At 44.4% G+C, this 25549-nt stretch overlaps 1 protein-coding gene across 2 annotated transcripts in view; it reads right to left on the bottom strand.

Moving 5' to 3' along the window:
* The window catches only part of TRAPPC8 (trafficking protein particle complex subunit 8), a 145512-nt gene that overhangs the window by 92623 nt on the left and 27340 nt on the right, over positions 1-25549 (bottom strand). For both annotated transcript variants that reach the window (XM_044292762.1, XM_044292763.1), the window contains 5 exons: positions 25243-25417; positions 22527-22680; positions 21185-21275; positions 18490-18740; positions 10962-11077 (listed from right to left, as the gene is read on the bottom strand). In XM_044292762.1, coding sequence (XP_044148697.1) covers positions 10962-11077; positions 18490-18740; positions 21185-21275; positions 22527-22680; positions 25243-25417 — 787 coding nt within the window. The remainder of the gene's footprint in view (positions 1-10961; positions 11078-18489; positions 18741-21184; positions 21276-22526; positions 22681-25242; positions 25418-25549) is intronic.

Genomic DNA, 25549 nt, shown 5'->3' with positions numbered 1-25549 from the left:
CTGAGGGCAAAGCTGTGTGCTAGCGTCTACATATCATACACACTATGTACTATAGCTTCACCACTTTGAGATCTGCTCAGAAAGCTAATATTACTGCTGTATTCACGGGCACAAAATATGATTATACAGACACCAGTAATATGTGATAATAATAATAATTATTATTATTATTATTTTTATTATTATTAGCTACTAAGCATAGAAAAACAATGCATCTCAATGTGGTAATGCTATAGCTTAGTGGAATGGTGGTTTACCCTGTTTGTAGAAATCCTAGGTTCAAATCTCAGAAGAGATATACCATATTTTTCACCCTATAGGACGCACATAGGTTTTAGAGGAGGACAATAAGAGAGAAACATTTTTTGATTAGACCTCAGATTAGACCCCCAATGTTAATAAGACCCCAATAAGACCTCGGATCAGACCACCAGACCTCAGCTCTGACCTCAATGCGAATAACACCCAATTGGACATGAGATAAGAGCCCCAAAATAAATAAGATCCCCCATTCAGACCTCAGATGAACCCCCCCATACCTCTCATCAGCCCCCTATGCCTCATATCACATAAAATAAAAATAAAGTAAAAATAAATAACACGTACCTCTCCTACTCCAGACGCCGCCGCTCCTCACTGCCAAAATATTTCTTCCTCATGTCGTCGGCTGTGCTGTGACTTGACACGCACAGTGTGAGGTCAAAGAGCGCCCTCATGCTGTGCACAGCCGACAGCCGAGGACCAGGAAGTGATGAGTACAGAGCCTTCACCGCTTCCTGGTCCTTCAGTACTAATTAATGCTTCCATAATGTAAGTGCTCATTAGTATTCACCCCATAAGACGGGGACATGCACACGACAGTATTTTTTCACGGTCCGCAAAAACGGGGTCCGTAGGTCCGTGATCCGTGACCGTTTTTTCGTCCATGGGTCTTCCTTGATTTTTGGAGGATCCACGGACATGAAAAATAAAAATAAAATCTAAGTCAAGTTTGCCATTGAAATGATAGGAAAAAACGGACACTGATCACAGACACGGATCACGGACGCGGATGACAATCTTGTGTGCATCCATGATTTTTCACGGACCCATTGACTTGAATGGGTCCGTGAACCGTTGGTCATATTTTTTTCACGGCCAGGAAACACGGATCACGTATGCGGCTGCCAAACGGTGCATTTTACGATTTTTCCACTGACCCATTGAAAGTCAATGGGTCCGCAAAAAAAACCCCTGAAAACGGCACAATGGCCACGGATGCACACAACGGTCATGTGCATGAGGCCTTATGGAGTGAAAAATATGGTATTTTCTGTTATTTTTATGGTTTTGTTTTTAAAAACCATATTAAAAGGATATACTATAATAAATGCTATATAACCATATAATAAGGCCTTACTATTAGAGTTGAGCGAACACCTGGATGTTCGGGTTCGAGAAGTTCGGCCGAACATCCCGGAAATGTTCGGGTTCGGGATCCGAACCCGATCCGAACTTCGTCCCGAACCCGAACCCCATTGAAGTCAATGGGGACCCGAACTTTTCGGCACTAAAAAGGCTGTAAAACAGCCCAGGAAAGAGCTAGAGGGCTGCAAAAGGCAGCAACATGTAGGTAAATCCCCTGCAAACAAATGTGGATAGGGAAATGAATAAAAATAAAAATTAAATAAATAAAAATTAACCAAAATCAATTGGAGAGAGGTTCCATAGCAGAGAATCTGGCTTCCCGTCACCCACCACTGGAACAGTCCATTCTCAGATATTTAGGCCCCGGCACCCAGGCAGAGGAGAGAGGTCCCGTAACAGAGAATCTGTCTTCATGTCAGCAGAGAATTAGTCTGCATGTCATAGCAGAGAATGAGGCTTCACGTCAGCCACCACTGCAACAGTCCATTGGCATATATTTAGGCCCAGCACCCAGGCAGAGGAGAGAGGTCCCGTAACAGACAATCTGGCTTCATGTCAGCAGAGAATCAGTCTGCATGTCATAGCAGAGAATCAGGCTTCACGTCACCCACCACTGCAACAGTCCATTGTCATAAATTTAGGCCCAGCACTAGTGTTGAGCGGCATGTCCCATATTCGAATTCGCGAAATTTTGTGAATATTCGAAAGAATATTCGTAAAATATTCGCGATTATTCAAATTCGTTATTATTTCGCATATGCGATAATTCGAATTTTCGCATCGCATAATACATATGCTATGCAAAATTCACATGTGCGCTAATGAAATCGCCTTACGAAGATTCGCAACTCAATTCAATCACTAATGTATGAATGCAATGCCCTTTGCCTCTGTTCTGGGACAAGTGTAGATATTCGCATGTGCGCTAATAAAATCGCCTTACGAAGATTCGCACCTCAATCACTTTCTAGGGAATGTGAGACTTTTGGGAATCAATCGAGATACAGTGGGGGGTGATGACAGTAGTTGACAGAGTACAGATCAATGTAATCTGTAAGGTGGAAAGTAAAATAAAAAATACGAATTTTCGTTAATCAAATTTTACGAAGTTCTACGTATTCGCGAATATGGTGCTATACTATATGAATGCACAGGCCTTTGCCTCTCTGTTCTGGGGACAAGTGTAGATATTTGCATTTGCGTTAATAAAATCGCCTTACGAAGATTCGCAGCTCAATTCAATCACTAATGTATGAATGCAAAGCCCTTTGCCTCTGTTCTGGGACAAGTGTAGATATTCGCATGTGCGCTAATAAAATCGCCTTACGAAGATTCGCAACTCAATCACTTTCTAGGGAATGTGAGACTTTTGGGAATCAATCGAGATACAGTGGGGGGTGATGACAGTAGTTGACAGAGTACAGATCAATGTAATCTGTAAGGTGGAAAGTAAAATAAAAAATACGAATATTCGTAAATCGAATTTTACGAAGTTCTACGTATTCGCGAATATGGTGCTATACTATATGAATGCACAGGCCTTTGCCTCTCTGTTCTGGGGACAAGTGTAGATATTTGCATTTGCGTTAATAAAATCGCCTTACGAAGATTCGCAGCTCAATTCAATCACTAATGTATGAATGCAAAGCCCTTTGCCTCTGTTCTGGGACAAGTGTAGATATTCGCATGTGCGCTAATAAAATCGCCTTACGAAGATTCGCAACTCAATTCACTAATGTATGAATGCAAAGCCCTTTGCCTCTGTTCTGGGACGTGCCGATATTCGCATGTGCGCTAATAAAATCGCCTTACGAAGATTCGCAACTCAATTCACTAATGTATGAATGCAAAGCCCTTTGCCTCTGTTCTGGGACGTGCCGATATTCGCATGTGCGCTAATAAAATCGCCTTACGAAGATTCGCGCCTCAATCACTTTCTAGGCAATGTGAGTAAGATCTGAGCTGTTGGACCTTTGGGAAACAATCAATTATATGTGTACTGTAATTTTGTGGGGGGGGGAAAAAACAAAAAACGAATATTCGTTTTTACGAATATATAGCACTATATTCGAAATATTCGCGAAATCGCGAAGTTGCGATATTCGCGAAAAAAATTTGCTTTTCGAATATTCGCGCTCAACACTACCCAGCACCCAGGCAGAGGAGAGAGGTCCCGTAACAGACAATCTGGCTTCATGTCAGCAGAGAATCAGTCTGCATGTCATAGCAGAGAATGAGGCTTCACGTCAGCCACCACTGCAACAGTCCATTGGCATATATTTAGGCCCAGCACCCAGGCAGAGGAGAGAGGTCCCGTAACAGACAATCTGGCTTCATGTCAGCAGAGAATCAGTCTTCATATCATAGCAGAGAATCAGGCTTCACGTCACCCACCACTGTAAGAGTCCATTTTCATAAATTTAGGCCCAGCACACAGGCAGAGGAGAGAGGTCCCGTAACAGAGGATCTGGCTTCATGTCAGCAGAGAATCAGTCTGCATGTCATAGCAGAGAATCAGGCTTCACATCACCCAACATTGGAACAGTCCATTGGCATATATTTAGGCCCCGGCACCCAGACAGAGGAGAGGTTCATTCAACTTTGGGTAGCCTCGCAATATAATGGTAAAATGAAAATAAAAATAGGATTGAATGAGGAAGTGCCCTGGAGTCCAATAATATATGGTTAAGGGGAGGTAGTTAATGTCTAATCTGGACAAGGGACGGACAGATCCTGTGGGATCCATGCCTGGTTCATTTTTATGAACGTCAGCTTGTCCACATTGGCTGTAGACAGGCGGCTGCGTTTGAGGCCTAGTATTTAGGCGCTGGGTGACCGGTATGGATTTAGTGACAGAATTAGACTTGGAAATGCACAGAAGCGTGTGTGTGTGAAGTTATTCTGAATGACCCAATGTGCACCTTCAATATTATATACCCTTTTAGGGATAGATTTCAAATAGCTCTGATATAGCAGAAACCACTAAATTATGAAATTGCTAAATTGGGAATTGTACTTCAACCCAGAACAAAAAATGTGCTTTGACGGACACTAAATATCTTGCCCAGCAACAACAGTACAGCGGTGGGTAACGAGAGATTTAGAGGGAATTAAATTTGAGGCCTAGTATTTAGGCGCTGGGTCACCGGTATGGATTTAGTGACAGAATTAGACTTGGAAATGCACAGAAGCGTGTGTGTGAAGTTATTCTGAATGACCCAATGTGCACCTTCAATATTATATACCCTTTTTGGGATAGATTTCAAATAGCTCTGATATAGCAGGAACCACTAAATTATGAAATTGCTAAATTGGGAATTGTACTTCAACCCAGAACAAAAAATGTGCTTTGACGGGCACTAAATAACTTTCCCAGCTACAACAGGACAACGGTAACGAGAGATTTAGAGGGATTTAAATTTGAGGCCTAGTATTTAGGCGCTGGGTGACAGGTATGGGTTTAGTGACAGAATTAGACTTGGAAATACACAGTAGCGGGTGTGTGTGAAGTTATTCTGAATGACCCTATGTGCACCTTCAATATTATATACCCTTTTAGGGATAGATTTCAAATAGCTCTGATATAGCAGAAACCACTAAATTATGAAATTGCTAAATTGGGAATTGTACTTCAACCCAGAACAAAAAATGTGCTTTGACGGACACTAAATATCTTGCCCAGCAACAACAGTACACCGGTGGGTAACGAGAGATTTAGAGGGAATTAAATTTGAGGCCTAGTATTTAGGCGCTGGGTCACCGGTATGGATTTAGTGACAGAATTAGACTTGGAAATACACAGTAGCGGGTGTGTGTGAAGTTATTCTGAATGACCCTATGTGCACCTTCAATATTATATACCCTTTTTGGGATAGATTTCAAATAGCTCTGATATAGCAGGAACCACTAAATTATGAAATTGCTAAATTGGGAATTGTACTTCAACCCAGAACAAAAAATGTGCTTTGACGGGCACTAAATAACTTTCCCAGCTACAACAGGACAACGGTAACGAGAGATTTAGAGGGATTTAAATTTGAGGCCTAGTATTTAGGCGCTGGGTGACAGGTATGGGTTTAGTGACAGAATTAGACTTGGAAATACACAGTAGCGGGTGTGTGTGAAGTTATTCTGAATGACCCTATGTGCACCTTCAATATTATATACCCTTTTTGGGATAGATTTCAAATAGCTCTGATATAGCAGAAACCACTAAATTATGAAATTGCTAAATTGGGAATTGTACTTCAACCCAGAACAAAAAATGTGCTTTGACGGACACTAAATATCTTGCCCAGCAACAACAGTACAGCGGTGGGTAACGAGAGATTTAGAGGGAATTAAATTTGAGGCCTAGTATTTAGGCGCTGGGTCACCGGTATGGATTTAGTGACAGAATTAGACTTGGAAATACACAGTAGCGGGTGTGTGTGAAGTTACTCTGAATGACCCTATGTGCACCTTCAATATTATATACCCTTTTTGGGATAGATTTCAAAGAGCTCTGATATAGCAGGAACCACTAAATTATGAAATTGCTAAATTGAGAATTGTATTTCAACCCAGAACAAGAAATGTGCTTGAACGGACACTAAATAACTCGCCCAGCTACAGCACTAGGGACAGATTTAGCTGGATATAAATTTGAGGCCTAGTATTTAGGCGCTGGGTGACCGGTATGGATTTAGTGACAGAATTAGACTGGGATATGGCCAAAAAATGAACAGACTATTGCTGGTTAAATGCACTTGGTGTGACAGCTTCACCCTGATGTAGGCTTTAGCCAAAAAACAACCACACCATTGAGGGTTAAATGCACTTGGTGACAGGCGCAGCTTGCCCCTGATTTTGTATATGGCCAAAAAATGAACAGACTATTGCTGGTTAAATGCACTTGGTGTGACAGCTTCACCCTGATGTAGGCTTTAGCCAAAAAACAACCACACCATTGAGGGTTAAATGCACTTGGTGACAGGCGCAGCTTGCCCCTGATTTTGTATATGGCCAAAAAATGAACAGACTATTGCTGGTTAAATGCACTTGGTGTGACAGCTTCACCCTGATGTAGGCTTTAGCCAAAAAACAACCACACCATTGAGGGTTAAATGCACTTGGTGACAGGCGCAGCTTGCCCCTGATTTTGTATATGGCCAAAAAATGAACAGACTATTGCTGGTTAAATGCACTTGGTGTGACAGCTTCACCCTGATGTAGGCTTTAGCCAAAAAACAACCACACCATTGAGGGTTAAATGCACTTGGTCGCAGCTTGTGCTGGCGCACCACAAGACACAAAATGGCCGCCGATCACCCCAGAAAAATGAGACTGACAAACGGTCTGTGCAGCCTAAAAACAGTGAGCAATTGAGGATCAGCAGCTCAATGATCCACAGCTGCAGATCGATCAGTTAATCAAGTCCTTTGGAGGAGTTAATCTGCCTAATCTCGCCCTACTGTCGCAGCCGCAACCTCTCCCTACGCTAATCAGAGCAGAGTGACGGGCGGCGCTATGTGACTCCAGCTTAAATAGAGGCTGGGTCACATGGTGCTCTGGCCAATCACAGCCATGCCAATAGTAGGCATGGCTGTGATGGCCTCTTGGGGCAAGTAGTATGACGCTTGTTGATTGGCTGCTTTGCAGCCTTTCAAAAAGCGCCAAGAAAGCGTCACAAAAGCGCGAAGAAAGCGACGAACACCGAACCCGAACCCGGACTTTTACGAAAATGTCCGGGTTCGGGTCCGTGTCACGGACACCCCAAAATTCGGTACGAACCCGAACTATACAGTTCGAGTTCGCTCATCCCTACTTACTATATTGAGAATAGCGTTTTTTTTTTTGCTAAAACCAATTACCTTTTTTATTTACAGACACAATAACGAGATTTTTGTAAAACTTACCAGTAAAATCTCTTTCTCGCTCTTCAATGGGGGACACAGGAACCGTGGTATAGCTATATCCTCTAGGAGGTGTTGACACTAGGCAAAAGCTGTTAGCCCCTCCGATGGCAGTTATACCCCCTCCAGCCTGGAGAGAGAGCATCAGTTTGTGCACAAGCAGTAGGAGAAGCAAGACCAGACGGGGTTCTAACCAGCAACTGCCGCAACTATAGCGGAACAACAACACTGGGTGGGTGCTGTGTCTCCCAATGAAGAGCGAGAAAGAGATTTTACTGGTAAGTTTTACAAAAATCTTGTTTTCTCGCCCATATTCGTTGGGGGACACAGGAACCGTGGGACGTCCAAAAGCAGTCCAGAGACCCATGGAAGCAAGCATCTTAGAAACTGCCGTCTGCAAGACCATGCGGCCCAAGGCAGCATCCACCGTAAAATTTTGTGAATGTGTGTAAGGAGGACCAAGTAGCCGCCTTACACGACTGCGTGGCCGAAGCGAGATTCCTCCGAGCACAAGACGCGCCCACCGCTCTGGTGGAGTGAGCCATGACACCTAAGGGCGGAACCCTGCCCCGGGCGCGGTATGCTTCAGCAATTGCAGACCGAATCCAACGTGCGATTGCCACCTTGGAGAGCGCCAATGACTTTCGAGAACCCTCCGGAATGACAAAAAGGGAGTCCGTACGCCGGAAGGAACTGGAGGCTGCTAAATAAATCTTCAGAGCCCTGACAACATCCAAATGGTGTAACTCCCTTTCCTTAGGGTGTGCAGGAGAGGGACACAGTGAGGGAAGGACAATTTCTTTGTTGATATGGAAGTCAGTGACCACCTTTGGGAGAAAGGAAGGAACGGGCCGGAGAACCGCTTTATCCTTATGAAGAACGAGGAAGGGTTCTCTACAAGAGAGCGCCGCCAACTTTGACACCAGTCTGATGGATGTGATATTTAGAAAAAAAAGTACCTTCCAGCACAGGATTCGGAGTGAAATCTCCCGCAAGGGCTCAAAGGGAGAAGCCTGGAGCGCTGAGAGGACTAAATTCAGATCCCAAGGCGGTAAAAGGAGGACGGTACGGAGGAACCGTATGTGCCACTCCCTGAAGGAAGGTTTTTACAGGCCCCAAGGGGGCCAGAGGGCACTGGAAAAGGATCCAAAGTGCCGACACCTGACCCTTCAAAGAACTAAGGGCTAGACCAAGGTCCAACCCTGATTGTAGAAAGGATAGGACCGTGGGGAGAGAAAAAAGAAGTGGGGGGATGTTGCGGCTTTCACAGAAGCCCATGAAGGACCTCCAGGTCCTGTAATAGATCCTGGACGATGCAGGCTTCCTGGCCTGAATCATAGTGCGGATGACATCCGCCGAAAACCCTCTTCGCGTCAGAATGGCGGTTTCAATAGCCACGCCATCAAACGAAGAGACCGTAAATGCTGATGAAAGACCGGACCCTGCGAAAGAAGGTTGTCTCTGAGTGGCAGTGACCAAGGGACATCTCCTAGAAGGAGAACGAGGTCAGCGAACCACGAGCGAAGGGGCCAATCCGGGGCGACTAGGATCGTCGGAATGCCCTCCATCCTGATCTTCCGTAGAACCTTGGGTAGGAGGGGGGAAACACGTAAAGGAGGGAGAACCCCTGCCAAGGGGAGATCAGGGCGTCCACGCCGTAAGCTTCCGGATCTCTTGCTCGGGAGAGAAAGGTGGGAAGCTTTCGATTGAGTCTTGAAGCCATCAAGTCCACGTTCGGGCGACCCCAACGCAGACAGATCACCTCGAACACCTCCGGGTGCAGGGACCACTCGCCCGGATCTATTGTCATCCTGCTGAGGAAGTCCGCAGTCCAGTTCTCCACACCCGGGATGTAAATTGATGAAATCGCTGGTACGTGGGCTGAGGCCCCCCGCAAGATGTTGGCATCACTGTGAAGCTGCGCGTTCCCTCCCCAGGTGGTTGATGTACGCCAACGCCGTGGCGTTGTCCGACTGGGCTCTAACCGGGCGACCCCTTAGGATATGGGTCCAGTGCCGGAGAGATAGAAGAATCGCCCTGAGCTCCAGGACATTGACAGGAAGCTTAGACTCAAACCGAGACCATGTGCCTTGGGCTGTCCTGGGAGGGAAAACTCCTCCCCAACCTTCCAGACTGGCGTCAGTGGTAACAACCGTCCAGGACATTGAAAGGAAGGACCTTCCCAGAACTGAAACCGACAGCCACCAACAGAGGGACGACCTCGCCTGAGGAGAGAGGCGAATGGGACAGTCCAGACTCTCAGACGATTTGTCCCAAATGGACAGGATCGCTCTCTGGAACGTGCGAGAGTGGAACTAGGCAAAGGGAATCGCCTCAAAACAGGCGACCATCTTCCCTAACATCTTCATGCAGAGGCGAATGGATGGGAGCCTGCAGTTGAGAAGAAATCTCACGAAGCGGTGTAAAGCCAGGCGCTTGTCCGGGGGAAGGCGAATCTGTGCCGTTTCCGTGTCCAGCAGGGTCACCTCTTCAGTTACTGGCACCGTAGTGGCAGGACACTGGAAGAGGGACTTGCATAGGTGACCCTTCCGCTGGCGGGATGCCCTGGTCCACCTTATCTTCTTGTGGGGCAGGAGGCAGTGTGGCGGACCAAGAGGGAGAGAAGAGGGGGAGGCTAGGCGACCACTGTTTCCCACCTGAAAAAGAAAAAAAAGAAAAAAAAAATAATCTTCAAGGAGCCACCCTGCAGTCTTGCCTCCTATTGACACTAGAAAAAACTGAAGCTCTCTCTCCAGGCTGGAGGGGGTATAGCTGCCATGGGAGAGGCTAACAGCTTTTGCCTAGAGTCAACGCCTCCTAGAGGACATAGCTATACCACGGTTCCTGAGTCCCACAATGAATATGGGCGAGAAATATGAGTATAAACAAAGCAGTAATATTTATTAGCTTTCTAAAAAAAAATCATTATTCTCCATATGATAAGGACATAGACTTTTCTTATGGGATAAATGTGGAAGAAAAAAATATTGACGTTTCGCCCAAGATTCAAACCTGGGATCTCTACATGCAAAACCAATTACTTAACCAACAAGCTACAACATTACCACATAGAGATATATGTTTTTCCCGTGCTTATAAGCTAGCACAAATTACTGTGGTCTGCATAATCATATTTTGGGCCCGTGAATACAGCAGTAATATGTGGATTCACTTTTTAGCTGATCTCAATGTGTGAAGCTATAGTACATAGTGTATATGATATGTAGATGCTAACACACAGCTCTGCCCTCAGCCTGATGTCTAGCCCTGTCAATCAGTGGGAGGGGAAGTGTGCAGAGCACAGGGGGTGTTACAAATCAGAGGATTCAGCCCCGCCCTGAGTGCTCAAAATTCGAATTTGCATATGAATAAAACCGCTGATTTCTCTGCAGCTAATTATCATACAGACAAAAGAAAGGTATAGTTTTCAGTTATCAGCATGATGAGCCTAACCAGCCAGTATATCTGGTTTAATAGGGTTGATCCTGGTGACAGTCGCTTTAACAGTTATCCCCTAGCCTGTGGACAGGCAATAACGTCTCATACCCAAAATACCCCTTTAAGCATAAGTGCCATAAACATGAAACACATTTTTATTGTAGTCCTACTAAGTTTTTGTGTTAATAAAAAGGTTAAAAAAGTTTTACAGGAAAGACTTACAATAAGCCTGAGGTATTCTTCAGCTCATTAACACTTTTCTCTGGTACTTTACCACCAGTGAACCACTTCTTTGTGGCAGAAAGCAATGATCGACTCAATCCCTTCCTGGATATCAACTGAAATGAAAGGACAAGTAGTAAAAACAACGGATATTGTATTTAAATTTTTATTTTATTTTTTTAAGGCTAATCATACAGTCACTATGCACTACGATGCAGGCATTAACATGTTTTTAATGGTGACGCAGTTTTGTTATATACAATTTCCACTAATGCTTTTAAATCTATCTAGTTTTATACAAAGTCTGTACAAATTTAAAGGTGAAAAAAAAATAAAAAAAATATTCTGGAACATTTAGGGCATCTCATCTCCGAGGCCCTCACTGACTTGGCTACAAGGGTCCAAGCACTGAAGCCTATGGTAATTACAAAAAGAGTCCCACCTGTCAGACATTCAAGGCATATTCTGTGGGTACTCCATAAATGTCCGAGAAGTGCACCTCAATGGGGAGAAAGCAACTGCCCGGGGGGAAAAAAATGGTTAGGCGGCTGGAAGAGCTTTCAAACTAGGATCTGGGGGGACGGGGACAGTGGGGATTTAGTGGGGGGCTGGGGTTAGCAAGGAAACTAGGGAGAAGACTGGGCATAACTATACATTTATGAAAAACAGAACTGCTGGTAACAAGAACCTGTTACATACAAAATTACCCAAGGTAACCAAAAAATCCTGGATAATCGCTTTACAGGTAATAGTGATTTAAAATGTATTTTCACAAATGCCAGAAGTCTAGCTAGCAAAATGGGGGAGCTGGAGGCTATAGTACTAGAAGAACACATAGATGTAGTTGGTGTGGCTGAGACATGGTTGGACTCTTCACATGACTGGGCTGTAAATATTGAGGGTTTTACACTAGGAAAGACCGGGTCAATAGAAAAGGTGGTGGCATGTGCCTGTATCTGAGGAGTGAACTGAAGACAAGTGTGAAAGAGGCAATTGTGGGTGAGCATGTGGAAACCTTATGGGTGAAAGTTCAAAGGGATATAAACACTGAAAAAAATAATACTTGGTGTGATCTATAGACCCCCTAACATCACAGAAGAGATAGAAGCTCAACTGTATAACCAAATAGAGCGGGGGCGGCACAGGCTGGTACAGTGGTCATAATGGGAGATTTTAACTTCCCAGACATTGACTGGGGTCATTGTTCTGCCTCAACTGCAAAGGGGAGAAAATTCCTCAACTTGCTGCAGGACCACTTTATGGGCCAGTTTGTAGAAGCTCCCACTAGGGGTGATGCTCTGTTGGATCTGGTAATTTCTATATCAGCCTGCATCGCAGGAGGAGAACTTCGGTATAGTTGGGCATTTACAAGAGCCCGAAGTAGCTGCAAACATGCCGCCAAAAATGGCGCCCAAGCGCAACAATAACCCGGCCACACAGAAAGGATTGGGCTGAGTCCCCTGAGGACCCCTTGGATCACCTTCAGACCAGGGGGAGAGGACACCCCTTGGGGCTCACAATCTGACATAAATGAGGACACTGATGATGGGGTCCCGCAGTTATCACAACCGTCAGCTTCCTTGCAACAGTCCCTGCAGCACCTCCCTACCAAAGAGGATTTTAGGAACCTTATTAAAGAAGTGAGAGCTGCAAGTAAAACAGAAATCTCGTCCCTGCGTCAGGACTTTCAACAAGTTGCGGCCAGGGTAGACTCCCTAGAAACTGAGCATGATGTCACCCGCAAGTATATTTCTCATCTCCAATCTACTATATCTACTTACTCCCAGGTCATTAGGGATAATACCAGGCATTTGGAAGACCTTGATAACAGGGGTCGTAGGCACAATATTAGAGTGAGGGGCCTGCCTGAACAAGATTCTAAAGAAAATGTGCAAGAAGTCCTAAATGACTTATTTAATGCTATATTGGGGTCCCCACCTTCCACCATTATCAAAATGGATCGTGCCCATAGGGCCTTGCGCCCCAAAAATGCTTCAGCGCAACCCCGAGATGTCATATGCTGTATCACTGACTTTCAGCTTAAGGAAGCTATAATGTCTAAAGCTCGCACACTTCGTGCTATTGATTTTCGGGGTGTCCAAGTACAGCTCTACCAAGACCTGTCATGGCTGACCCTGCAAAAAAAGCGAATACTGCAACCGCTCCAAGCTTCCATGAGGCAGAAAAAAATTCCCTACCGGTGGGGATATCCATTTGCGCTTATAGCTAAAAAGAATGGGAAAGCTATACCTTTGAGGACCCATGCGGACTTATCTGCCTTCTGTGAGACACTGGGGGTTCCTATACCCCCCATCGATGACTGGGAGATCTCTGACCCGATGATGGCGCCTGCACCTGTCTGGGAGCAAGTCAGGAGCAAGAATCGTAGATCCCCGGCGGGAGGGGACACCAGGAGATCCACAATGAGAGATGAACTGACCTGATTTGCTGTGTCCTAAGTAGTATCTTGCTGCTTGTCTCCTACAAGTTGTCGTCATTTTTGAATGGCGGCGGATGTTCTCCATGTGTTTTTCATACCTTACAGTTTGATAGTACCGTTTTGTGGAGCTTCCTTAGAGCTCAACTTCTATGCATACAGTTTTATCACTGTTTTATTTTCTGTGCCGGACACGTTCAACCATGTCACCACACAGGGGATTGATCTTATTTGCCCTCTTCCTTGTTCTTTAGGGAACTGGGGAAAAGAGACAGGGCCGTGTCCGAAGTTTCAGGCCTTTTTTTAGACGCCCCTTACAGTTCAATGTTTGGATTATTCCTACCAATTCCTTTTCTATGCTAGTGTCCTGTGTGCCCCCTTGTACCCTCGTGTGTCCTATGTCCTACTATATGTTTGCTGTACTTAAGGATATTGACTATACTCTTTTACAGATTGTCAGTTGGGGTGTCTGGAATGAGGTCTCCTGGAGGATTACCTTCTGCTCTCCAAATAGCAAGTATATGGTCTGCTCACTTGTCCCGCCATGATTAAATGTATGTCTTTAAACGTCAAAGGCCTGAACTCCAATGTTAAGAGGAGACTAGCCTTGACAGAGTGTCGCACCCAGAAGGCGGAGGTGGTTTTCCTCCAGGAGAACATTTTGACGCTATGGGATCATTTAAATTTGCAGCTGGGCTATTTCCCAAGGCGTACTCGGCATGTAATGATAAGAAAAAGGCTGGCGTGGCAATTCTGCTATCTGTCAATTGCCCGCTTCAGGTAACATCACAGATATCGGATCCTCAGGGTCGCTATATTATCCTACAAGCAACCCTGCCTGGTGCCCCAATTGTCCTGTGTAATCTATATGCCCCAAACTCCAAACAGATCTCCTTCCTCACTAAGGTGCTCACGAAGGTCACTCGTTTACTTCCAGCAGCACTTATTGTGGGAGGCGATTTTAACATCTCCTTCTCTGAAACGTTAGACAGGAAGACGCTGTCAGATAAGCCCCCTTCCAGAGAGCAGGCTAGGCTTTCACTCCTCTTTAGGCGAGTGGTGCGAAAATTTGAGTTATATGACTTGTGGCGAGTGAACTACCCAACATCTAGAACATTTACGTTCTACTCACATCCTCACAGTACGCACTCCCGAATTGATTACTTTCTAGGTAATATCCCAATAATGCGCTTAATGACGGACGCTGATATAGGGTCTATCACTTGGTCTGACCATGCACCCATCTTTCTGATGTTAAACTCTAGACACCCAATTACTAGAGTCTGCCACTGGCGCTTAAATGAGTCTTCTTTCCAATCCTATACCCAAACAGTCCCTACAGGAGACCCTGTCAGAATATTTTAGTATTAACCAGCAATCAGTCTCCTCCGTGTCTACCTTATGGGAGGCACACAAGGCCGTCTTTAGGGGTAACTGCATAGCCATTGGAGCTAAAATGAAAAAGGATAGAAATATGCAGTATTGTGCACTCAAAAATGATCTGGAGTGCTTGGAGGGTCAGTTGGGATTTCGCAATTCTCGCCACCTTTTAAGGCGCATTATTATGTTGAGAGCTAAGCTGAGAGAATTGGTGAAAACAGATAAGCTACTTTTGTATTCCCGGCAACGCTATTATGCATGGGGAAATAAGTCACATACGCTTTTGGCGAAACAACTGCAAGATTCTAACTTGACGAACACCCTGACAGCCCTGAGACAAGCAGACGGAACCATTACTTATGATCCCAATAAAATAGTCGCTCTCTTTCAGAAGTATTATGAAAACCTTTACTCTCTCCCACAGCAGGTTCCTAAGGACCCTCTGAGGCAGCGGGAAATCTTTTCCTCCTTCCTCGCACAGTGTAAACTACCTAAATTATCTAACGACTTTGCAGCTAGTCTTAATACTCAGATTACAGCAGAAGAAATACCAGAAGTAGTTAAAAACCTCCCAAACTGCAAGTCACCTGGACCGGATGGTCTGCCATATATTTATTACAAGACATATGTAGATACCCTCCTTCCGTATATGGTCAAGATTTTTAATTCTTTCTTGGAGGGCTCCCCTATACCGGACTCAATGCTTCAATCCTTTAATCACCCTTATACCGAAACCAGGGAAAGACCATATGGACTGTGCCAACTATCGCCCTATAGCCCTCCTTAATTCAGATTTAAAGATATTTACAAAACTATTAGCAAACAGGCTTGTTAATCTGCTCCCGAGTCTGATACATAAAGACCAAGTTGGCTTTGTGCTGAATCGCCAGGGAGGTGACAATACTAGGAGGACTATAGATCTGATAGACATAATTAATCGGCGGAAACAGCAGGCGTTAATACTGGACCTTGATGCAGAAAAGGCCTTTGATCGCCTAAGTTGGCCATTTATGTTTTCTATGCTGCGGGTTTTTGGTATAGGGGGACCCTTCCTGAGGGCCATTAGTGCTCTTTACACTCGCCCAACAGCTTACGTGAAAATGACACACGCCCAGTCAAACCAGATAACTATTCGGAACGGAACTAGGCAGGGTTGCCCATTATCCCCCTTACTTTTTATACTTTGCATAGAGCCTTTGGCGGCGCTAATACGAGCCCATCCTGATATTCAGGGAATAGAAGTCAATAAGGTGTCCTTTAAGGTATCACTCTTCGCTGATGATATCCTCCTTACGCTGACAAACTTACATACTTCCTTACCAAATCTGTTTAGGATTATAGGGGAATATGGCAGACTGTCTGAGATTAACACTTCAAAAACGGAGGCTCTGTCTATTAATGTCCCACCGGAGATATTGAGTAATCTACAAAGCAATTTCCATTTTAAATGGAATGACGTCACCCTTAAATATTTGGGAGTTCAGCTAACGAAAACATATCATAACCTCTATGCTCATAATTTTGTCCCTCTCTTCCGGGAACTCAACTCGCTTATGGCTAAGTGGATGCCCCTGCCAATTCCTCTAATGGGACTTATTGCAGCGGTCAAGATGACCATACTGCCTAAGTCATTATATGTAATGGAAACTATTCCGGTTCCAATACCTAGAAAAGACCTGAGAGCTTTGCAATCTTCCATCCTTAGGTTTGTTTGGAATGGGAAGAGACACAGAATTTCTTGCAATACTCTTACCGCCCTTAAATCACAAGGTTCCCTGATATAACCAAATATTACTGGGCGACGCATCTGCGTCGTATACCTGCGTGGTCTTCCCTCTTGGCATTTTCTAGGTGGATGGAAATTGAAAAGCTATGCCTAGCTCCTGTTCACCCCAACGCCCTCTTGTGGTCACCACTACCGGCCACTTATACTGCCCAATTGCTGGGTCCTATGTCCTTAACATATAATGTTTGGAAACATTGCAGGCAGAAATTTCCGTTAGTGTCTGATAAGTCCTCCATGACCTCGTTTTTATTTAACCCAATATTCCCGTTAGGACTGCAGTACACGTCCTTTAAGCCGTGGTTCTCCAACAAATTATTCAGACTTGCTGATATAGTGGAGTACAGAACCCTTGAAATTATACCGTTTGACTTGCTCAGGGATAAATACAACCTACCGGAGTCCTCTAGGTGGCAGCATATACAAATCCAACACCTGTTTAGAACCTTATTTAATGATAAGAAGGTGTCTACTCCGACAATGTTTGAACGACTTTGTAAACTTTCCACCTCCACCAGGGGTCTTATATCAGACATATACGTTCTTCTTTCAACTCCAGAACCCCCACAGGTCATGCGACATGCATATATGTCTAAATGGGAGAGATACCTAGAGAAAGAAATATCGCCGAGCGACTGGCAGCTTATATGGCGGAGAGCAGCAATGTCATCTACCTGTGTGACCTATAGGGAAAATGCTTATAAGCTTCTGATGTTTTGGCATCATACACCTCAGATGCTTAGACACTTGAATCCTACTATCTCTGAAGCTTGCTGGCGGTGTGACTCAAGCCGAGGGTCGTTATTTCACATTTTTTGGGATTGCCATGTCATCTTTCCTTTATGGAGAGAGGCCCAGCAACCTCTATTGCAAATTACTAATATAAAATTCTCACTGGATCCGTATATGTTCTTACTGAACATGCCCCCAGTAGTACTAAAGAAACACATGCTTTGCTTGGTATTACACATATTGTCGGCTACTAGACGCCTTATAGCTAAATACTGGAAGAGACGTGACGTACCGACTAGGTCGGATCTGTTCTCCAGTGTTATGGAGGTTAGACGTATGGAATAATTTATCTGCACTTATCAATAATTCTATGGATAATTTTCATAAGATATGGCAGTCTTGGGACATGCTCACAGAGACAGCTGAATAGTTTCCTTCCTACCGCCCCCCCCAACCTTCTGTTTACCCTCTCGTGTCTTGTCCTGTCCTATGTTCATGATACTGATACTGTTTTTTACATTACGACTGCTTAGAAGTAGGCAGTTATTACTCAGTTATGTCATTGCACGACTTGTAATTGATGAAATTGGAATTACTTGTTCTGCATTTCTATGGCTTATTGGAATCGTTAAAGCCTGTATATTTACTGTTCGCTTGATGTCTGGTGGATTCCCTATGAAACTGTGTATGTTTCTTCTACTTTTATATATACTTTAATAAAAATACAATTATAAAAAAAAAAATCTGGAAAAAGGAGATAAAATTAGCAAAGATACAAAACAAACAGCAGGTAGCAAAAGAAAGCAAAACAAATCCCAAAAAGTTTTTTAAATCTATAAATGCTAAAAAGCCTAGGTCTGAGCAGGTAGGGCCCCTAAATAATGGTAAAGGTGGATAGTCACTGAAGATAAGGAAAAGGCAGAGTTCCTAAATATTTTTTTTTTAGCTCTGTATATACAAAAGAAGAGAAAGGGGCTGATATCTGTGGTGCCAGGGCTGTTAGTACATCCAGTGATATACTCAACTGGCTAACTGTAGATATAGTCCAAGAGAAGTTAAATAAAGTAAATGTGAACAAAGTTCCAGGTCCAGATGGATTACAACAATCCTCAGCAATAGGATCTCCATATTTTTAATTGAACAATTAGGTAAACTGACCAACACCTAATGATGAGGTAAAATCAACGCATTCCTACCTGATCGTTCAGCTGTCTTATTGACTTTTCTATATGTGGTATGAGTCCTCGGAAGGTGAATTCTTGGATGAACTGCCTAACGCGATCATGGTCTGTAAGCGTCAAACAACTGCCATGGGGCGTTCCAGTCAGCGCCTTCTTTGTCTCAGTCATAGTACCTGGTGGCCGGCCATTATCAAGCCCATCAAAACTACCACCAGCATCACTAAGCTGGTCAAGTGGGTGTGCCTTCAAACTGTTTGACAAAGTCTCTAAAGAGAAACCAGAAGAAAAATCTAGAGTTAAATATCAAATAAACATGAGTATAAAAACACAACTTTCAGGCGTGTGATTAGTCCGTTAAAGAGAACCTTTCATCAGTCCAAACAATGTAAGATAACCATCAGGCTGTGTAGAGCGGCGCCCCGGGGTCCCACTGCACTTACTATTATTCCGGGGCGCAGCTCTGTTCTCCCGCTATTTCCCCGGGTATTTTAGTTAAATTGGTTATACTAGGCGAAGTCTGTCCTGTTTCTCCCTGGGCGTTCCTTCTCCCAGGCTGTAGAGCTGTCCAATCACAGCACAGAGCTCACAGCCAGGGAGGGAAAAAAAAGAAAAAAAAACTCCCTGGTTGCGCCACTGCCTCGGTTGGACCTAGTGTTCACCAGGAAAACTGTCCAAAAATTCTGCATCTCAAAACAATAACATCCACACAAACATGTTCTCTGACCTTCTGAAGGACAGGTTAAAACACCAAAAAAGGAAGCAAAAATTAAAACGTTAATAAAAAATAAAACAGTAATGACAACCCACCAATACATCTAAACACATTTAAAGGGAACCTGTCATCAACTTTATGCTGCCCATACTAACAGCAGAATAAAGTAAGGACAGGTGAGTGGATTTCAGCGGTCTGTCATTCAAAAGTTAAAAGTAAGTGGTTGCAGAGAACCAACATCACAATCATTGCAGACTGGGCCTGGAAAAGAGTCCCGGCCACCTGAGAAGAGTCCTGGTTATTCATGAAGTCCTGCTCTCCTGCCCACCTACTGATGACTGACTCTTCTACCTAGTTTTCTCCCTTTCTCTCTACGAGAGAACTGCCAATCATCAGCAGATGGGTGAGAGAGCAGGAGATTATGAATATCCATGACTCTTCTCAGGTAGATCTGACTCTTTTCAAGGCCTGTGTTGCAATGATTATGAGGCTGGTTCTCGGCAACCACTTACCTTTAGCTGATGACTGATCCACCGCTGAGATCAGCATTTCTGTCACTATTTTATGCTGCCCTTAGTGAGCTCAGCATAAAGTTAATGACAGGTTCCCTTTAAAGCCCTTGCATTCTCAGGCTGGGTCATCAATACAAGATTAGTGGGAGGTCCCACATCCAGCACTCCCACCAATCAGCTGTTTGAAGTGGGGTCAGCACTCAGTCTCCTCTCCCATTCAAGCGAATGGGGTGAACGTCTGTAATTACACTGCAAAACCACTACAATCTAGACAGCATGTGGGTATACTTTGAAGAGGATGCCAGGTCTTCTCCAAACAGCTGATCAGTGAATCTGAAAATGAAGACCTATCCTGAGATCAGGTCATCAATATCACAAAACTGAACAACAATGCGGGCACATATGAACATGGGACCAACACAGATGTCTTCAGCTGCACATGCAACAGGTCAGCCAGTTTCATAGGTACAAATCTGCTGACAGATGCCCTTTAGAGTTCCACTATTTATTTAAAAAATCCAAAAGGTGTGTATGTATAATGTATAATATATATATATATATATATATATATATATATATATATATATACATACATACACACACACACACACACACACATATACACATATATATACAGTATATCTCTTGAATATTTCATAAACCAGTCTTGATCTACTTTGTGAGTGAGATAAACCTACTACGAAGAAGTAAAAGCCTTTCAATAAATTGGGAGCATCTGTGGCTCTCCTTGTGCCAGGATGCCAAATTAATGCTGGCTATAAGATGGCAAAGACTGGAGCTATAATTTACACCAGTTTCAGGTATAAATTAAAGCAAATTTGCTGGTTTGTCGGATGCGAATCCCCCTCACATTAAAGGGGTTGGCCGGGCTTTGAGCTGATAACCCCAATGTTACGGACCTCTAAAATGAAAACTCATAAAGTCCCGTCGCTGCTTTGTTCCTGGCGGCTTCCGGTCCCCATGGGACCAGGAACCGGCTGGGTCCCCTAACCACTGAGGCCAATCACAGGTCTCATCAGAAACATTGGCTGATGTTATGTCAGAGCTGTAAGATACCAGTCAAGATGATCTGACTGCTGAGGCCTGTGGTTGGCTGCAGCGGTAATAGGACTCAGCCGCTTTGTAGTCCTGCAGGGACCAGAAGAGGCCAGGAATGGTGCAGCAGCAGAACTGCAGATACAGAAGTCTTCTTTTTCATGTTCTGGAGCACAGGTTCGTAGCATAAGCGTTGTTGGCTCCAAGGCCAGACAACCCCTTTAAATCCTTCAAACGCCACATTCACACTTTGGGAAAGTTGTGAGCATGAGGGACCCTGTCAGGATTTCTATCTGACACAAGCCTTATGTCCAACATAACTCAGGATGGATTGTACCATCCATCGTACAAAGAGAAGAATCAAACAGGCAGTGAAAAGCTGAAGAATAGATATCATATATTAGAACAAAAATTGCAGCAATATGCCAACCTTTCTCATAGTTTTCCAGCCCATCCACAGGTACAACATGGTCTGAATGTGTATTTAGTGGAGCAGCGTTAGTACTATCTTCATAAGAATCCTGCAATAATAAAAAAGAAAGAACCAAAATTACAGAGGTTTTTTCAGGACAAAGATACTGATGACCTCGCCACAAGTAGGTCATCAATATCAGATCGGTCAGAGTCTAAAACCACAATGATTAGCTGTCACCTGCAGCCATGTGTTCAAGGAAGTAAGCAATGTACAGAGTCGAACACCATAACTGCTTCTTGGGTTCCCGAGCACAGCTGCAGTACCTGAAAATGCCCACTGCACAAGTATGTGGAGCTCTGGTGTTCCAGCTCAGTACACTGTCTACTTTTGAGGGTAACATCTGATCAGCAGATATGCCGGGAGTTGGACCCCCATTCATGTAATACTGCTGAGCTAACTATGAATAGGTCACCAACATCTTAGGGCTCATGCACATGGCCGCTGCCTTTTTTGCGGTCCGCAAATTGCAGATCTGAAAAAAAAACACAGATACTGTCTGTGTGCTTTTTGTGGAACGAAACGTTCTGCCCTTTGTAGAGCTGTCCTATCCTTGTCTGCAAAACGGATAAGAACAGGACATATTTAAAAAAATTGGGGTGCTGCGGAACGGACATACAGATGCGGGAAAACACTCAGTGAGCATCTTTTGCGGTCCCGTTGAAGTAAATGGGTCCACATCTGACCCGCACAAAATGTGGATGGGATGAGGACAAAAACAACGGTCTTCTCTAAGAGCCCTTAGTCCTGGAAAACATCTTGAAAGTACAAAATAGAAAGTGGTTGGTATAATGTAGACTACTTTAAAAAGCAAGTATGGTGCAGCAATATGTTACGCTGTGAAGACATGGGGGAGATTTATGGAGACTGGAGCATTCTGGGCTGGTTTTGATGTTGTCTGCACTGCCGGATGAGGCGCCTAATTTAAGATGAGGCACATCCTCCGGCAGTCCTGTGCCTAAACAGAAATCTTTGACGGCTCATAGCTGCCATCAATTTGTGCCTTCATTTGCACCAGAAAACTGGTGTAATTGAAGATAAACTTGTCTCAACTGTTGGCCCCTTCATCAAATAGGTCTCCATACAAGTACAGAATTCATAAAGAAGGGAAATGTAGAAAAGAGACTTTGAACTATGAAGCGATGTTGGCGACTACAGCGGGTTGATGGGATACAACTGGTTCAGTGACAACGACACAATCCTTACATGGTTAATAGAGCCTTCTGCTTCCAGCTCTGGAGGATTGGTCATCAGTATCAAAAAGCTGGAACATCCCTTTAAATATTTTTCTATTACAAACCTGACTGTGAATGCTGTTTTTCTGGATGTACTGACTCCAGGGATCAGGTATCTGTTCATCTGCTCCTTTGCTGGATGTTCTGGAATTAATTTTGAGTAAGTAGCATCCCTGAGTCCCATACCGCTGTATCATCTCTTCATAAATGGAATCAGCCCTTGACAAAAACAGAGATGACACCAAAATTCATGAGTAATAGTAGTACCTCACTGTAAAATAAGTCTTTGAAACAATTCTAAAGTTCTGTTTTCAAAGTGAGACCATCAGTCTCATCAGGGCTAAGAGGTGTATGCAATTGTATTGTGAATTCTGGTGACCGATGCTCTTCAACATCAAGATTTCACTTGTCTTGAAAGAACCACTGAATGCAAGCAGCAGTAAGGTTTTACTCACATTTGTGTTGAAGGCTCTGTTAGGCTCCTCGATGGCAGAATCCGGTAAAAAACAGATGGGCACCTTTGGTTTACATCATATGACACAGCCGCCACTACATTTTTTTTTCTTAATTTTTCTGTTCCTAGTGTGCAAATACCTCAGCCACTTGCATGCACAGGGACTCTCACTCTTCACTTAGGCCCCTTTCACACGAGTGAGTATTCCGCGCAGGTGCAATGCGCGAGGTGAACGCATTGCACCCGCACTGAATCCAGACCCATTCACTCCAATGGGGCTGTGCACAGTGAACGGTGATTTTCCTGCATCACTTGTGCGTTGCGTGAAAATCGCAGCAAGCTCTATATTTTCACTCAACGCAGGCCCCATAGAAGTGAATGGGGCTGCATGAAAATCGCAAGCATCCGCAAGCAACTGCAGATGCGGTGCGATTTTCATGCATGGTTGCTAGGAGACGATCGGGACCCGATCTTTATTATTTTCCCTTATAACATGGTTATAAGGGAAAATAATAGCATTCTTAATACAGAATGCTAAGTAAATTAGAGATGGAAGGGTTAAAAAAATAAAAATTTAACTCACCTCATCCAAACGTTCACGAAGCCCGGCTTGTCTTCTTTCTTCTTCTTTGAGGAAAAGGACCTTTGGAGACATCACTGCGCTCATCACAGCCGGGCTGCGCGAACAAGTGGATGAGGGGAGTTTAATTATTATTTTTTTTTAACCCTTCCATCCCTAATTTACTTAGCATTCTGTATTAAGAATGCTATTATTTTCCCTTATAACCCTGGCGCCTTCCCCTTCAGGAGGACCTTCGTCGCAGGGACCGATCTTCCACCCGAAATTAGGGTCTCTACATTTAACGGCATGGCTGTTGAAGTCGCCATACTAAGGGTTTGGGGTTTTTCAGATGCGGTTGTCCAGACCATGATTCGTGTTCGGAAGCCGTCGTCCTCCTGGATCTATCACCGGCCCTGGAAGTCCTACATCAGTTGGTGCGAACGCCACCAGTTGTCTCACATTCGGTTCTCGTCGCCTCGACTCTTGTCTTTCATACAATCAGGCATGAACTTGGGGCTGGCTCTCAGTTCTCTCAAAGGGCAAGTTTGTGCCCTTTCTATTCTTTTTCAACGAAACTTGGCCGTCCTCCGTTGAATCCGTGGGACCTTAATCTGGTGCTCAGCGCTCTCCAGTCCTCTCCGTTTGAGCCTTTGCAGCAGGTGTCCCCTTCGCTTCCTGTCCTACAAGGCGGCCTTTTTGGTGGCAATCACTTCCATCTGTATGGTGTCGGAGCTAGCGGCTCTTTTCCGTCTGTCCTGGTGGAGGATAAGGAAGGGGGACCAAGTAGTCTTTTGCCCCGTCCAGTCCTTCCGAAGGTCGTGTCGGCATTCAATCTCAATGAAGAGATCATTCTCCCTTTTGTCCTGCCCAGTCTCATCCTCATGAGCAGTTGTTCCACACTCTGGATTTGGTTCGGGCCATTTGCATCTGTCTGTCTCAGACATCCTCTTTCCAACGGACGGACTCTCTATTTGTCATTCCAGCGGGACAGAGACGAGGGCTGGCTGCATCCAAAGTTTCCATTTCCCGAATGATTTGTTTGGCCATTGTGGAAGCGTACCGCATCCGTGACCAGGCTCCGCCCTTCCGAGTTACTGCTCATTCTGCTCGGGCAGTGGGGGGCTCTTGCTTGGGCAGTACATCATGGGGCTTCGGCCCATTCAGGTGTGCAATGCAGCTACCTGGTCGTCTTTGCAGACCTTTTAAAATTTTACAGAATACACACTTTTGCATCTTCATACGCTTCTCTGGGGCGCAGAGTATTGCAGACGGCGGTTCTCTGATTGGCCGGAGGGCTTCTTCATTTATGGCCCATCCCTGGGACTGCTCTGTAACGTCCCACAGTCAAGCCTGTGTCCCCCAATGATACAGATGAGAAAACTATATTTTTGTACTTACCGTAAAATCTGTTTCTCTTCCATTCATTGGGAGACACAGCTCCCACCCATTTTCTCTTGTTACGGGCCTTGTTGTGGCCTGTGTGGTTCTGGGTTTGTACATTGTTTGGTTTTCCTGTTTTTCTTTTGCTTCTCCTACTGCTTTTGCACAAACTGTTTTCGCTTAGTCCCTGTAGAAAGGGTATAGCTGGAGGGAGGAGCTCACACTTTTGTGCTTAGTGTCAACTCCTAATGGCAGCAGCTATTCCCACGGTCAAGCCTGTGGCCCCCAATGAACGGAAGAGAAACAGATTTTACGGTAAGTACAAAAATCTAGTTTTTATACATATTTCACGACCATAATTTTGAGTATTAGGTCCGTATCTCACCTCTTCTCATCCTCAGAGCTGACGTCATGCAGCAGCACATAATACTTTAGGGTGTTGGGGGTAAACCATTTGGGATAGGAAAAGTCATTGCTGTGCTGAATTCGATGTTGCTCTTGCGATAACTTTAAAAACTGTTCCACAGGTTCAGGTTCATGTGAGGAAACAACCAGCATGCCTGGAAGGGTTTGTTAAGTCAAAGACTGAAATAAAAATTTGGAATACTAGGACACACTATAACGGAGCATGGGATGAGCAATTTCACACCTACAATGGGATCCTGGATTGTATAAGGAAAACATAATAATTC

The sequence above is a fragment of the Bufo gargarizans genome, chromosome 5, assembly GCF_014858855.1.
Source record: "Bufo gargarizans isolate SCDJY-AF-19 chromosome 5, ASM1485885v1, whole genome shotgun sequence".
In the NCBI taxonomy this organism is placed as follows: Eukaryota; Metazoa; Chordata; class Amphibia; order Anura; family Bufonidae; genus Bufo; species Bufo gargarizans.
Note: the sequence above shows the minus strand (reverse complement) of the source record. Positions and strands in the feature narration are given on the sequence as shown.